General features: G+C 37.9%; 1 protein-coding gene across 3 annotated transcripts; it reads left to right on the forward strand.

Annotated features, from left to right (window-relative positions):
* Positions 1–95: 95 nt before the first annotated feature.
* On the forward strand, positions 96–14,141 carry LOC105391955 (phenoloxidase-activating factor 3). Of its 3 annotated transcripts, none has more exons than XM_048628571.1 (8): positions 96–230; positions 995–1,019; positions 1,462–1,612; positions 1,878–2,032; positions 4,601–4,687; positions 11,197–11,282; positions 11,865–11,937; positions 13,951–14,141. In XM_048628571.1, the coding sequence occupies exons 1-8, from the start codon at positions 183–185 to the stop codon at positions 14,049–14,051; spliced, it is 726 nt and encodes a 241-aa protein (XP_048484528.1). In that variant the 5' UTR covers positions 96–182; the 3' UTR covers positions 14,052–14,141. The 3 variants fall into 3 exon arrangements, with proteins under 3 accessions (XP_048484528.1, XP_048484527.1, XP_048484529.1); XM_048628570.1 differs by lacking the exon at positions 1,878–2,032 and adding an exon at positions 2,582–2,736; XM_048628572.1 differs by lacking the exon at positions 1,878–2,032 and adding an exon at positions 3,267–3,415 and having other exon boundaries at positions 97–230.
* The last annotated feature ends 1,427 nt before the right edge of the window (positions 14,142–15,568 follow it).

A 15,568-nucleotide genomic window follows, 5' to 3' on the forward strand; every position in this document is an offset into this window, starting at 1 on the left:
CAAAAAAGGACGGAAAAACCTATAATCTCTCTTATATTTCGTTACGGTTGTATTAGAATTCAGATGTGAAGATATGAGATAGATAAATCGCCGATACCGGTTGACGTGGTTCGTTAATGAAAGATAACACCGAAGTATATTAATTAGTCTACAGGTCACTAGTGTGAGTCCAGATATCTACAATGAAGGTCCTTGCTATTGCTCTTTTGTGCGCTTTTGCCTCCGTCCAGGTGAGTGAATAAAACTTATTATTTAATCAATTTTCATCTACCACACCTAGCTAATGTTCGTATGTACAAGATTGCGAAACTATAGTTTGTCTTAGCTAAGCGAAGCAATATAATTATGAGCAATTATAGTCTGTCAGGAGATTCTGCAGCCAAGCTTCAGAGAAGCTGGGGCAATCAAGTATCATTGATAGACTCAGGTGTACATTCATGGATAGTGAATAATCTATGTAACTAACATGACCCGAAACACAATAGGTGGTTTATTACAAAAAAGTCAACTCTTCTATGTTAGGTACCTACTACAGGTTACACATCCTTTCAATCAAGAGTTGAATGTTCGAACACCACCATAATTTTTCTATGTATTTTACATAATATTTCATTAGGTATTAAGGGTCAACTTTTGACTGTTATTCCCAAAAATTACATGGGAAATCAGACGCAGATATTAAATTAGATTACCCTTATCAATAATGTTACTAAATTAAGATTATTAATAGCTGATTAACAGTAATTAAGTCGATAAGTTGTAGCCATACGTCATATTTAATTTGGTAATTACTTAACTTATCGGAGATTTTGTTCGAAAAGCGAGATTATCAGAAGATGTTGACAAAAATATATTTAGGTAACTATCCATTAGGTACTATGCTTACACCATAGAATAAGGAGTACCTACTGTACTTGTTATTCTATGCTTATACTACTGAACATACAAAATAAATTTAATGATTCTTTAATCTTGAAATGATGACCATTTTCAGGGACGCAGCACCAGTCGTGCAACCAGTAAGTATTTAACAATCTTTATTTATCATTAATACTTTTACCTGCCTTCTTTATCGACTTTCTAAGTAGAGAAAAATCTCTATCAGAGCCAGTCCTTGCGCCTTGGTGATGGTCAATGACCAGCTCAACACCGAAGAGTAGCCATAAATCCATATGTAATAGTCAACAGCTCGAGACAGATTTAAAACTTGCTGTCAACCTACTGAAGCAGTTGTATATACTTATTGATTAATCGAGCAGTTATTGTGTTCCTACGTACCTACGTAGTTTCCTATGCAACTTGACCTTGAACAGGTCGATACTGGCTGCTTCAAGCTGTCCGTATATCAGTTCTTTCACGAAGTATCCCCAAAGGTAGAACAAGGGTACTTCTTCTTAAAAAACATCTTCTGTCGGAGGCGACTGGCAACCTAGAAGTCACCCTATAAACTCTCTCCCATAGACATCGCCGACGGGACCCCGGCGGCTTTGGGCGAGAACCCCTCGGTAGTTCACCTGAGGGTGGCCCGCAACGGAGACACCAGGCTCGCGTCGTGCGGCGCCGTGCTCGTGTCCGACACCTACATACTCACCACCAAGACTTGCCTGGAGAAGTGAGTATTGTCTACTGATGGTGTTTTGTTAGGTGCTAGTTGAGGGAAACAGTGGTTATTTCTACCTGGAGTTCTGAATAATAAAAGCTTATAGTTAGTAGCTGTGATCACAAAAGCTATCATGAACAAGAGATTGAAATCACTATCAAGATACAAACGAATAGGGACACCTTTTAGTTTCAAACCGTTATCTCTGGTTACCCAGCTTTAGAACACCTTTACCATCCCATATGCCTCCAAACTGTGAATAAAACTGACTCGGCAGTGTAGAGCCCACGTTCATTTGGATGCGCTTCGGGCTGGTTGACGTGACCCGTCCTGACCTGGTGCTGGAGGTGGGAAGTGGCGCCATCTACCGGCACCCCGGCGCGGGCGTGGACCTGGCCCTGGTCAAGAACCCCCGCGTCCCAGAACTTACTGGTGAGATTTGTAAAGGATCCAGTACTAATGGGCCATGCTGGCCCACTACAGGCCATCGTCTGGGCGGCCACTGTCTGTTGTAGCCATGTTGTTTCGTATCAGCCCCAAGCGCAGCCATGAACGTACGCTCGACTCTGGAGCAAGTCACGAGTCAGTAGGTAGGTAGGATATAGCCATTTCGTAGGAAAATTATGAAATCAATCTCTTGTTCATGGTAGTTTTTGTATGATACAGTAGTTAGTTGGTGGCTGATATAGGTTCCTATAACGTACAACAATCTATTCAACTTCTATCTATAAGGCTAGGTTCAGATGGCCGCGCGCTAATGTAGGCGATAATTACCGTTAGTATTGATCTTGTACCGCGCGGTATACCGCGCGGCCATATGAACCTTGCCTACGCCTCACAAATAGAATCATGAACAAGAGATTGACATCACAATCACAATACAAACGATTAGGGAAATCTATTGGTTTCAAACCGTCACCCAGCTTTAGAATTTAGTCCCATATTGGCTTCACACTGTCACCGTGACTCGTACCTTGGCAGTGTAGAGCCCACGTTCATTTGGATGCGCTTCGGCCTGGTGGAAGTGGCCCGGCCTGACCTGGTGCTGGAGGTGGGCAGTGGCGCCATTTACAGACACCCTGACCCGAGCGTGGACCTGGCCTTGGTCAGGATCTACCGCGTGGTGGAACTCACTGGTGAGATTTGTTACGTGTTCGTGGCTGTGAATAGTGTATGTCTAGGCCCTGGTCTGGTGTCGTAGCCAAGTTGTTTCGGATCAGGCCCAAGCGCAGCCATATGAATGTAAGCTCAGCACTGGAGCAAGTCACGAGTCAGTAGGTAGGTAGGAAATAGGGTTTCCGTAGGAAAATTGAGAAAGCAATCTCTTGTTCATGGTAGTTATTGCTAGTGATGTTCATGGTATAATAATAATGGAGATGTTGATGAATTTGATATATTATGTACAGCAAGAAATACGTAACTTTAACAGTTTTGTAAACCTCCGTTGCATTCTTTTCGGCAACCAATAACCCCTTTTCTAACATTAAATACTTACATACTTACCTAAGTTTTTCTGCGTAGTACATAAGTACATAGTATCATGACCAAACTTGTGTAAGATATTTGATATCCTTTCGCTATCGCCGATAGCAGTTTTGAGTTGCGCTGTCAAGACGTTTCCCACCACCACCTCTTGTTTACCGCCACTGACTCGCGCTCGCTCCAGGGGCCAGTTCATATGGATGGGCTTCGGCCTGGTGGAGACAACCCGCCCCGAGCAGGTGCTCGAGGCTGGCAGCGGCACCATCACCCTCCATCCTGATGAGAAGGTGGACCTCGCCCTCATCCGCTCTGCGCGCGCTGTGGACACCTCTGGTGAGTGGTTTGTTAAGTGGTTCTGTGTTAAGGGTGTGTCTGAAGGATTCGTCTGTAATGTAGTAATCATATCGCCAGGTCCCATGTGTCTTGTGTAAAAATAATGAATTATTAAGAATAATTAAGAGAGGTAGAAGCAGAGATGAAGTCATAATATCTCGAAACTAGTAGATGAAACCTTACAGAAGTTTATGACAATAATGTGTCCAATCCACAAAACATGTTTGCAAGCTCGAAATGATCCTCAAAAGCATTTTCCATTCAGTGCCCTAAAGGAAAGATAACAACAACGCTGTAACCAATTAGTACCTCAATATAACCCACGGCACACACGGCAGAAAACGGCCGTAAAGTAATCAGAGGGAAATAAAAAAGCATACCTTCGAATTTCATTCCAAGTTTTGAGTGTTCCACCAAAAGGCACGTTCCGTGTTGCCTCAAGGGCCCGCGGCCGTCGACAATTTAAATGCTCCTCCAGAAACCGATTGCTCCATTAATTAAAGAGTTGTTCGGAGTTGGCGTCCGCGGCCTGCCTTGTTACCTATTAGACCGATGATTTAACCCTCCCGAGTTAATTAATTGCAATTAAAGGGTTCTGCGTTTAGGGGAAAAGTTTGTTTGCAAAGATGAAACGTAGATGGGGCAACTTTTTGTTACTAATTAATTCATTTGCGATGTAATTCGGAATTATTGTAATGACTTTTGGGTTTATTCTAATTATTGCTTAAGTAGGAAAAGGCACGTAAAAGTATCCCAATCAATTTAACTTTCGAAGGTAATTAGATTATAAGTAATTTGTTTATATTAGTGGAGTTTTAATCGAACCTAGGTCTAGTACAGACTAAGTGCATAAAATAGCCCGAAACATTAGACTGTGTCGGGGGCCTGGGTCGATGGAAGTTGTGCAGAAACTTTTGCGTTGCATTAGCATGCGTCCAGTGCATTGCTACCCGACAAAAAGATTACGAGCGCTAAATTGAATTCAGTTCAGACCAATCGATTTAATTAACGCAAACAGTAACTTGATGTAACCTATTTACCGATACAAAGTAACCTACATCCTCCCTACATCACATTGTAAGTTTCCCGACAGTGGGGTAAAACATTTTGTGTGGAGTGAATGATGTTATATTGTGGTGTAACATTTATAAAGTGTTGTATTTAATTGTATTGACTATCTTCCAGACAACATCCAGATCGCCTCGATGGAGGAGAACCTCGGCTCTGACGGCCGCGCCTGCGGTTTCGGAGCTTCCGAATCTGACCCTGAAGGTACGTGTTAATTTTTATTCCATAAACTAGAAAAAATAACTAAGTAAATACTAATCTACTTTATACCTACCATAATTACTTACACTTATAAATATATTTGCGCAATAAATAATTAAATAAATAATAGTTAGGTACATTCACTTAGGTGCTGTCGTGGATTCTTCCATTGGCTTACCAAAGCCACCGAAGCTTATAACCGCTTGATAACCGTGTGCTGACGTGTTCACTATTACAAGCTACAAACATACATGCACACACGACAAGCTGCACACGGAAACTGCATACATACCGCGATCCGCTTTAAGGCTGTCACTAAAGCTGGAAGAAAATCAGAATCTGTCAAATCTAGTGAGGGGGGGTTGAGGTATGCGGGGCGTTCTACGGACAATGACATGAAATTTTAACATAGTACTCGAAAACATAAAAGTGAAGACATGCCACTTTGTTAAAAATATACTAAGTAAGTAATATTGTTTTGTGATACGAAAATATTTATTTTTATTTGAAAGTATTTTTAATATTTAATAATTAATTATATATAAAGTCGTACCCGTGCCGATATTTATACAGGTTGTTGCAAAAAGGGTTTAATACTATGCCGAAACCTACGTGTGCAGCATGTTATTGATGTTATTTCTAAGCCAGGAAATGAAATCAGAATGTAAAAAAATCGCGAAAATATTATCAGAGTTTAATAGTTCAGGGTGTTGTATTAAACTCTGCCCCCGTGTAATAAAAAAAGTATAGTTAGCCGAAAGGGCGTTACTCAGGCGTCACTCTGAAAAACTTTTATCCTACGTAATTTTTTATATTCATGAAAAAAACGCTTCTTCATATAATTTTTTTTTGGTCACGTGACCTTTTCGTTAGACGACCTGTTTTTTTTTGGTGTTTCAAAAGCAGAACAGTAGTTTGCAGAACTCTGCATATACAGGGTGTCACAAAAGGTTACGTAGCTGGCAAAGGGATATGGGGAGGTCATCAGAAAAATAATAACATGTAAGTAAAGTACCCCCGCAAGGGAGTACATTAGTACAAGGCGAGAGTGTGTATTTTTTTTTAAGTACTTATGTGTATTTGGGATATGATAGAAATAATATTTTTGTTTCTTAAAAACCAAAAAATTTACACCTTGCTGCACTCTTTTGCTCACTGTAAGTACACGTGGGCAGTTCTTCTTTTTAACCTACATAACTTAGTCTCCATCAGTTGTGAAGAAAAAATCATGAGTTTTACAAATATTTATTTATTTATTTATATTTCAGCGTGCATTGTACAAAAAACACAACGGCTGTGCACGTTTACAAAAATATAAATTTATATTTTTGTATTTAAAATTACGTTACAGAGTGGTAAATCCGCGTGACAGAGGAGTATTTCATACGAATCTTGGCTGTCTCCCGCCACTTCATCCTGCGCATATTCGATAATGTTACAAAAAATATATATGACAACATAAAATATAAAAAATTATTTAAACTCCAGAAGATATTACCTATTTAGTAAAACAAAATATATATTTTTAAATGATTTCTGAAATATTTAAAAAAATTGTTGAAAATTTGTCTCTTACTACCAAATGTTTTAGTAGTAACATTCTGTCACGTAGGTTGCCATTTAAAATATTTGTTTGAGCCACTCGTCCTTATTGCCATCGATCTGAGTTTAAGGTCTCGTTTTCCCCTTGGTAAGATTTCCCCTTTGAGATCCAGACACCGCGTATCGGCCACCCGCAAAGTGTGACAGGAGGTGCGTGTGTTTATTCGGCGAAAGCTTCGTCACGTAGGTAATTGTTAAAATAAAATACAATGAAATTATTATTTTGTTATTTACTCATTGGTAATAACAATTACTTTGAAATCAACACGTGAATATTACACTTTATGTTACTGTTTAAATGCTAATCGACTTTGCAACACATTTTACCCCTCTGTCACACGACAAATCTGTCACATTCTTACCAAACACTCTAACCTGAGAATATTCATCAAAGAAAAATTGAAGAGAAACTACACGTTTTGCTTAAAGTACGAAGCGAAGGGAACGTCCAATACACTTGCGCTTCATTAATAAAAAGTTTCGTTAGTGAAAAAGCTAATTTCGTGCTATTGTTCTCAAGAACAGACGATGAATGTGGTAGACTGTTTAATATGGTGGAGAATGATTTATCGGATGTTTGATGATAACACTAAAGTCCTTCCAGCTTCTAAGGTAATTAAAAAAGGAAAGAGTATTTTTTTCAAGTTCTAAGAGCCACTGCTGTATTTTCGAAATATGGCTGATTAAAACTTTAACAAATTAGGTAATTTTCATTATGTTACTTAAATTTTAGGTTGCCGAAAATATTAATTGTGCAGATAAACATTATTTTATGTAGTTGGAACAAATTTGTCCTTTAAGTTCCTGAAATACGGATATTTCACTCTCCAGAGGTTCTCAAGTGTGATTTCATTAGTTATACTAATAATAAAGATATCTCCAGTAAATTTTTTGACTAACTTGAAACCATAATGATTTATATGTAAGTTACTAAATTATTATTTTTAAATAAAACATGTTTTAGTCCAAAACGCTGCCGCATATTTAATAGAATAACAACTATGTCACATCGTTTACCACTCTGTAACGATTGGTGTCTCCTGGTAGTCAACTTATTTTTGGTCGTTTATATGTAATGTTATAAATAGTGCAACTTTGGAAATATCATATTAAATTTAGTCATTGATGTTAACGTCTATGCTGTTAATTTTTTACTGTAATTAGTAGCGAAAAAATATTTATAGCAAAAACAAGCTTCATTTTAGCTGAAATTGTGACAGAGTGGTAATAACTACTTAATAAATATTTTGTTATAACTAATAATCCATTCTTTCATATGTTTTCTAAAATGGTATTTTGTTTATTAACGTATCAAAAAAGTTTCATTTTAATCGACGAAGACTATTTCGTTAAAATAAAATAAAAGATTCTGTGACGAAGGTGTAATTTTCTTTGCCTTATCCACGTATTATGTTCTGAAAATCTTGAAAAAATACTTAAACTTCGCGGCCAACCACCTTTTTCGATAGAATAGAAATGTAGCTATCATAAAAATTATAAGAGTTCACCAAAAAGCTAAAGTTATTTTTTTCAAATTCGGGATAATTTTTTATCCATTATGTAGGTTAAAAAGAAGAACTGCCCACCTACAAATATTGCTGTATTAAAAAAAACGGTTTTGTTATAACGATTATAAAAAAAAAGTTATTTTCATGTCAAGGAGTCATTTACCTAATAACGATTTCACACAACAGCAGGTGAACTGAAAAAATAAGTTCTAGTTCTATCATCACTTTAGATCGCAAACATTGTAACTCCACTTTTCTCGGCGAAAAGTACTCTTTGGTGTCAATAGATACGTTTTTTGAATTCACATGTTTTCCTCTTTATTCGAAAAAAAAAACTGTATTCCGCATTATACCATTTGTTTTCCTCTAAACCCCAAACCGTGATTTTTAAACAAGAAAACTTAGTAATTATACCCTTTATTCTCATATACAACGTGCGATGTAGGCGAACGTGAACGAAAACTATGCAATAAGCCTTTGTTTTTATTACTACTTTAGTAAATTACAATAACATACTCAACAATGTTAATTTTTTTTTGCAATGTTATGTTGTTAAATTAAGATCTAATATTTTATTAACATGAAGTTACTTTCAACTTTTTTTTGCATCTATGCGTCGAATCACAGCATGACGGCTGCTGCAGCTTTCTGCTGTCCTGTCCTCCAACCAATCCCACCAGTACTGCAGGTTGCGTCGAATACGAGCCATTCTCTTCGACTTGACAAGACAGGTGCTCCCGGAAGGATCATAGATCGCACGGAACCCGTACCGTATAGAGGCAACGGACTCCTTTGCAACAGCCCCCCAGATTCGGAAGTAGCCCATGCACTGCATGGCGAGCACAGCTGCAGCAATTTTTTCGTAATGAATCATTGGGATGTCATCCCCGAAGGAGGCTCTCAGCCTACCTCACGACCTGTGTGACATTAGAAAAATGCACTGTGCTAACGCCGTTTGCGAGCTTGATTTGCAGGACCGCGTTGTATGCCAAGTTCCACAGCAGAGGGGTCCAAGACCTACCGCTGTGGAACTCCGCAACTGATCTTCTTCAGTGAAAACAAACCCTCTCTTTTCGCATCCTTAATGTACTTGTTAGACACGTATGACCTCTGTCAATTTTCTGCAGATAAGAAGACAAGTGATGGTATACAAGAGCCGCCCTAAAGGTTCGCCCTCTAGGGGATAGAGTTGAACGCGGTTACTATTTTTAAGCAAACAGCCAGCGCAACAACTCGCCCGTGGTTCTTATCCTGCTCCGACAGTGAACGAACACAAAGTATTGTACCCACTATTCGAATCCGCATTTCGGATGCCAAACTGACTGTCCGAAAGGTCGAAACCGTACCACCACAGAGGTATGACTCGTTCGAAGAGCTTATCAGGCTCTTACAGCAATCAGATGTGTCGGTACACTGAAAGATAATCTACAGGCCTGCTTTATTTATTTAGGAGCACTAATGGCCTCCTTTCAGTCATTGAGTCACTGGCACTCAGGCTGCGGTTGAACAGGAAGATAGACTGTGTAAACAAATCATTTTTAGGCTAGTTAAAAAAAACTTTAGGTGGGTAGTATGCCAACTAGAACTACAAATAAAACAGTATTTTTGTCTTCTCTAAAATTTGGTCACGAGGAGTTACGATGATTACGATCTAAGGTGACGCTGACGATATTTTATACAAGGTATTGAAAAAAGGGTATAAAGCTTAGCCAAAAGTGGATTTAGGTGCCATTCTGATCCACTTTTCTTCTACAATTTTGAAAATTCACGTAACAAAACCTTTTACATAGAAACTTATTCGATCACGTGACTTTTTACTATAGAGACCGAATTTATTTTTCGAGAATTTCCAAAACTTGGAGAACAAAAGTTGTTCAGAATAACCCCTGAGTCAAACCCTTTCGGCACAGTATACCCTTTTTGCAACATCCTGTATAGGTAATATCAGGTTTATAAAAGACCTGGGCCTGTAGAGTGAGACTCGGCATGGGGAGTCATAATTTATAGATCTTTTAGGTTGCAGTGGCGAATGGGCACTGGTAGCCCTGCCCTTTTCTATAACTATAACTATAAGTAATTTTATGGCAATTTAAAAATGGTATAACATTTATCTATTTGAAAAAATCATTAAAAATATACATTACCTATCACCCTAATTTAAAAAAAAAATTCAGCCCTTACTTTAAACTTATAACACCCCTCTATTTCCTTCAGGGGTTAAAAAACCTGTGTATTTAATATTTTCTTATGAGTTTTTTTTTTAAAACTAGGCTCTTACATAGTTGTACATAAAATTATGCGGTATTTTATTCCACTTGTAACGCATAAAATTCATAGCTACAGTAAACATTTCATTTTTTTCATGGCGAGATACAGTCGCACTTAACCGCTTTTTTGCAAAGCTTGTTAAATAGATTTAAAAAATTATGTAAATTTTAGATCTTCAATTTTTAAAAATACTTACTTATTTTTAACAACCTGTAGTGTACAGACTGCCACATCTTAAAATATATATATTTTTAATTAACTACGGTTTTTGGTTTCAAATAAAACAAATTATGAACTTACTTTTCAACACCCTGTATATTGTGTAGCTTACCTACCATACACAACCGTTAAAATAAAATAAATTACCCCTCAGAATATAAACAGGCTCGCGCTTTGGCATACTGCATTGACCGTATAGTTCTTATTCGGAGAATCTAATAAGTGTCATTATGTGCAATGTTTACCTTTATCTATGCATCTGTAACTCTATAGTAAAAAATGTAAACAAATCGAAAAGGCGAAATGTTTTCTAAGAATTTTCGGCTTTTCTGCATCTAAAATGATTAGAAAATTAACTTTCCATAGCAAATGCATCTTGTAGTCATAATTTGTTGATTTAATCAGTTTTTGTGAAATATTTGATAAAAAATAAAATGGCGTGGGTATCGCTCCTAACAGGCCGCCACCAGGGCGACGACTGAAGAAATCTGAAATCTGTCACGGTGTCATCATTTTTAAACCGGAATTTATTAGTTTTTTGCAAAAAAAGTTGACTTCTGGTCCATTAAATCCAACTCTTTAAGGTAACTTTGTTAAGAATTTAATTACCTACACATACATATAAGATTCCATGAAAATGGGCCCTCTGATTTCGAGGGTTTTTTCATAATAAGTAAAAAAATGGCAAAAGACATGGTGTGTTTGCAATTTTTTTTAACATACTTATTATAATCCTGCACCAATTTATAAGCAACTAACATGTTCAGTATACCCTCTGCTACAAAATATATTTTTATCAATGTGATAGAAGCCACCGTTTTTCCAATCTAATCAAGTATATCAAGCCGACTTTAGCATTTTAGCTTTAGGGATCCCCTTAACTAGAATAATAAGATATAAACGTGTAATTTCCAGTTGCCGGAGAGACCCTGAAGTGCGTGGAGATCGAGGACATGGTGGCCGTAGGAGAGACCATCAACGCACCCGTCGTGCTCACCAAGGTATGTGTAAGGTCCAGCTGCCGCTACACGGGTTCGTTATTGACGTAGATAAAGCTCACTTCGCGATTCGCCATAAATACGGCGCTGTGATTGGTGGAACGGGCATTAAACGAGTTTATCGACGTCGATAACGACCCCGTGTAGCGGCCGGTGGTACTTATGGTTATACTCAAGTTCTACTCATTACTATAAATTAAACTTACTTGCAGCTGTCAGAAACTGGACAGTCTGTCTTCTGCTTTTGCCTATGTATAGTCTTTTCCTGCAATGTTTACTACAGTACACCACAAGTACCTACAAATCGTTATAAATTTACTATCGTTGTCGTGACAAAATTAAACTTACTTGCAGCTGTCAGAAACTGGACAGTCTGTCTTCTGCTTTTGCCTATGTATAGTCTTTTCCTGCAATGTTTACTACAGTACGAGTACACCACAAGTAACTACAAATCGTTATAAATTTACTGTCGTCAGTGTGAATCTATCTGTCTTCTGATTTTCCCTATGTATCATCTTTTCCTCTAACGTTTACTATAACACGCCAAGTACCTACGAATCCTTATGTTATGGTTTGTTGTTGCAGTTTGACCTGGGCCAGCCCCTGTTCAGCGTGGACGGTGAGCTGGCGGGAGTGCTCATCGACCCCACCCAGGGCGGTAAGACACTCTATTCTATTCTATCCTATTCTATTCTCTGTGCGTGTGTTAGTACTGCATCTGGCTCTCTCGAGTGGACATGGACATTCTATTTCTATTAGGCCCACTTGCGTGGATCACAGGGTTAAAAATATAAACTCAGAGGTAACTAACTCAGGGCTAACTTTGTAAAATTTTAACCCGGACTTTTGATTGCGCTAATGGAAAATAACCCTGAGTTAGCTAACCTGACGTTTCTTTTTGCACTCTGTGAATCTATGTCCCGTTCCAGGCTGAAAGGGACCAAGTTTCTATTGCCGTAAAAAAACATTGTCTTCTATCTCGTTTTCACCTCACGTCTTTGGATAAAACTATCCCTCTCTATTTCCATTTTCGCAATCTGTCAGTAATTTGTATTTTGTTTACAAAGTGTCATATTTGTGATTTCCTTGTAGATATACATTACGAAAATTATAAAAAATTGAAAAGAAACGGCGGTAGCTCAGTCGGGTAAGCGCTCGCTTCTCACACAAAAGATGCGCGTGTTTGGATCCTAGCGCAGACATACCAATGAGTTCTTTGGAATTTAAGTACAATGTGTGGCAACTTACTACCACACATTCTACTTACCACAAAACGTTCAAGAACCTTATCATAAGCAGCTCTCTTCAATCTAACCGTACCAGCAAGCAATACTCAACCAATAACAACAACAAGTATTGATTTTATTGAACACATCGCGGTTGCAAGTTGTGCTTTAGATAACAGCAAAGATAGCCCTGTAAAGAGCTGTTTCTGGAAACAAAGAGGGAGTTCCGAAAATAACTGTTCAGCAAGCTCAAGCAAGCAGCAGCAGCGACCACCACCGTCACCGCGGCAGCTCGGAGAGGAGAGCCTCCGACAGCGCAGAAAAGGAACTAGTCCCCGTGCATTCCCAACGCCACGAGTATTTAAGTTAGCACCGCACGTATAAGTAGGCTTATTTTCTGTAAATAAATTATTATTATTATTTTTCATTATTTCTATGTCCTTTCATTTTGGTTGTCTGGAAGAGATTACTTTTAGTAATAAGGCCGCCGATTGTGCTATTTATTTTCTGTTCATGTTTGTAATACTGTTTCTTTTTGTGTGCAATAAAGAGTATTTTATCTTTATCTTATCTTATCTTATTATTATTCTGTCCACTCTGAGTATTATTTTCTACCTACTCTACACAATATCTCCAAAAATGTATACCATAGCTCTTACGGTGAAAAAAACATCGTGATCTAAATGTGTACCCTAAAGTGCATTGCACACTTTCAAAAGCGGCGATACGGCTCGCGACCTATCACGTGAGTACAAAAATGTAAAGCGAAAAGTGGGTGAGTCACCTCTGAGTAACTACATTACAGTCATAGTCGTGAGCATATATGTATGTAACCACACCATCGTGCTCTTAATTTCACAAGTGGGACCATTTGCTACTTTGCTAGATAGGGGAAAAATATAAGAATGATGAGTTAATCATCATAATCAAATATTTCCAACGAATACAAGAATATTGATAAAAACCTTTTCTTTTGACGTACCTAAGCCGGGTTAGCGTCTTAACCCTCCAATATTGGGGGGTTAAATATTTAAGAGTTTATCCCAAGGTTAGCGCTCATATTTCAGCGATGCAAGACAAATTAATAATCTAACCTTCCTTATGTCAAATATCTCCGAGTTAATTCGCTAACCCAGGTCTGCGCAAGTGGACCTTACATTACTAATTAATTAATCAACTTTGTAGAAAAAAAAAAACGCTTTTTAGTCTTATTTGAATTAAACTTCCAAGTGTTTCTGATAAGATGTTTGCTACGGTTACCCAATGTGAATTAATAGGAACACAAATACAAGAGAATTATCCCTTGTATTTGTGTTCCTATTAATTCACATTGGGTAACCGTATACTGTACCCACCCTCACTGGACTAAACACTTTTAGAAAACTTTCTTAGATTAAGTAAATTGGCAGTTATCTATACAGGTCTAATCTAAATCTTTCCTCCAGTGTACATCCGCCCCAACTTCTACCTGGACTGGATCAACGAGGTCATCAACCCCGGTGGCAACCCCGACCCTGTGAGCGAGGTGCTCGTCGCCAACCCCTGAACTACTGAAGAGAGGAAGAGAAGGGTTTGAAGTCAAACCTTGAAGAGGAGAGGAGATGTTGATTGAATAAACGATCGAGTTTTATCCGCAGTGGTTGTTGTTTGTTGATTCTCCTGTTTGTATCTACTGAGTTAAATGTATTAGCTAATGATAAATTAAGATACTTAAATTACTTAAGTAAATCAAGTTGAAATTTTGCCAATGAAATACTTACCCCAAAGTACTTAACTAGATAAAAATCAGAAATCGCGTAAAGAAACTGTAAACTGCAGATCAATACTTTTATCATTGTAAGTATTTTTAAGTACATATTAAAGCGAGCTGCATTTTTCAACTAAGTATAAGTAAATTGGACTAGGCCGAGTTACTCAAACAAGACGTTGCCTTAGAAATAACGAGTGTTGCCAGTCAAATAGGCGCTAAAAGTGTAAATTGTTTACGAAATGAGAGAAATAAGACATAGAGGGGAACAAATTGCGTAATTTTTCACAGCAAGCGCCGAGTGCGTGCTGCGTACATCACGTGCGTCCGTACGTAGTACGTATGAGTTTGGGGCCCGTTCGACGTCGCGATTGGTCCGCCACATTGTGCCCAAAACGGTATACACTCACGAGCAATGAAAAAGTTCCACTCACAAAATGTCGGCACCAATTGACCCCTATTTTATAAAATTTATAAAACATTTAAATTAGAATTTGATCAAAATATTTGGTAAGTACTTACTTATGTTTTTAGTTGGTAATATTCTGATGCTGTTAATGAACTTCAATATTGCAGAGACGGCGTCTTTCTATCTAAACTGCATTATGGATATAGTGGTCTGATATACTAACATTACAAACGATGGCCACTGAGATCAGTATGACAGGAACTTAGTTAGTATGAACATATTATGTGTGTGTAAGTACAGTATATTACATATTAGTGGATAGATTATGATTATGTTAAGCTGATGGAGCTAATCTTTAGTTTTTGTTGAATGATTGATCAGAAGGGCATTGGGTACTAAGAAAGGAAGATTCGTGATAGGTACGAGTCTGAGATGTTATAATAGGTATTTGTCACGGAAATGGGATAAATAAGGTACTTAAACCTAAACTAAGGTATTTGGTTATCGAAGTAATAAAATCAGATAAGTAAGTACTTAATAGGTAAGTATACGACATAATTTAGTTTTTTATACATCTAACATTCTCCGTAAAACATACTGACAAATAATTTTAGCAGTATAATTTTGCTATTTACAACTTAGCTATATACCTAATTTTAGAGTAATCCAGAACGAAGAGATCGTTAGTCTCGCTGCTTGTACAGTTACATCACTTACGCAACACGCCGCGGCGGACACTTGACCTAGAATATTCGCGCTACCCGCAGATAATGACCCAACGCGGCCACGTTGTTTGCGTATTTCTAACAGATATGTAAATTGTGTGGCTAAGTTGCGAAAATTAGACCGTGAACGAAAAAGCTTAAATTTTCTGTTGTACTTACCTGTCTATAAGCACAGGTTGACA

This window comes from Plutella xylostella, chromosome 21, assembly GCF_932276165.1.
Source record: "Plutella xylostella chromosome 21, ilPluXylo3.1, whole genome shotgun sequence".
Classification (NCBI taxonomy): domain Eukaryota; kingdom Metazoa; phylum Arthropoda; class Insecta; order Lepidoptera; family Plutellidae; genus Plutella; species Plutella xylostella.

Excerpts from the sequence above, each read along its gene's own strand:
- LOC105391955 (XM_048628571.1), top strand. The coding sequence starts at position 183 with ATGAAGGTCCTTGCTATTGCTCTTTTGTGCGCTTTTGCCTCCGTCCAG. Across the intron at positions 231-994 it reads GCGCTTTTGCCTCCGTCCAG|GGACGCAGCACCAGTCGTGC; the intron begins GTGAGTGAATAA and ends GACCATTTTCAG. Across the intron at positions 4,688-11,196 it reads TTCCGAATCTGACCCTGAAG|TTGCCGGAGAGACCCTGAAG; the intron begins GTACGTGTTAAT and ends TGTAATTTCCAG.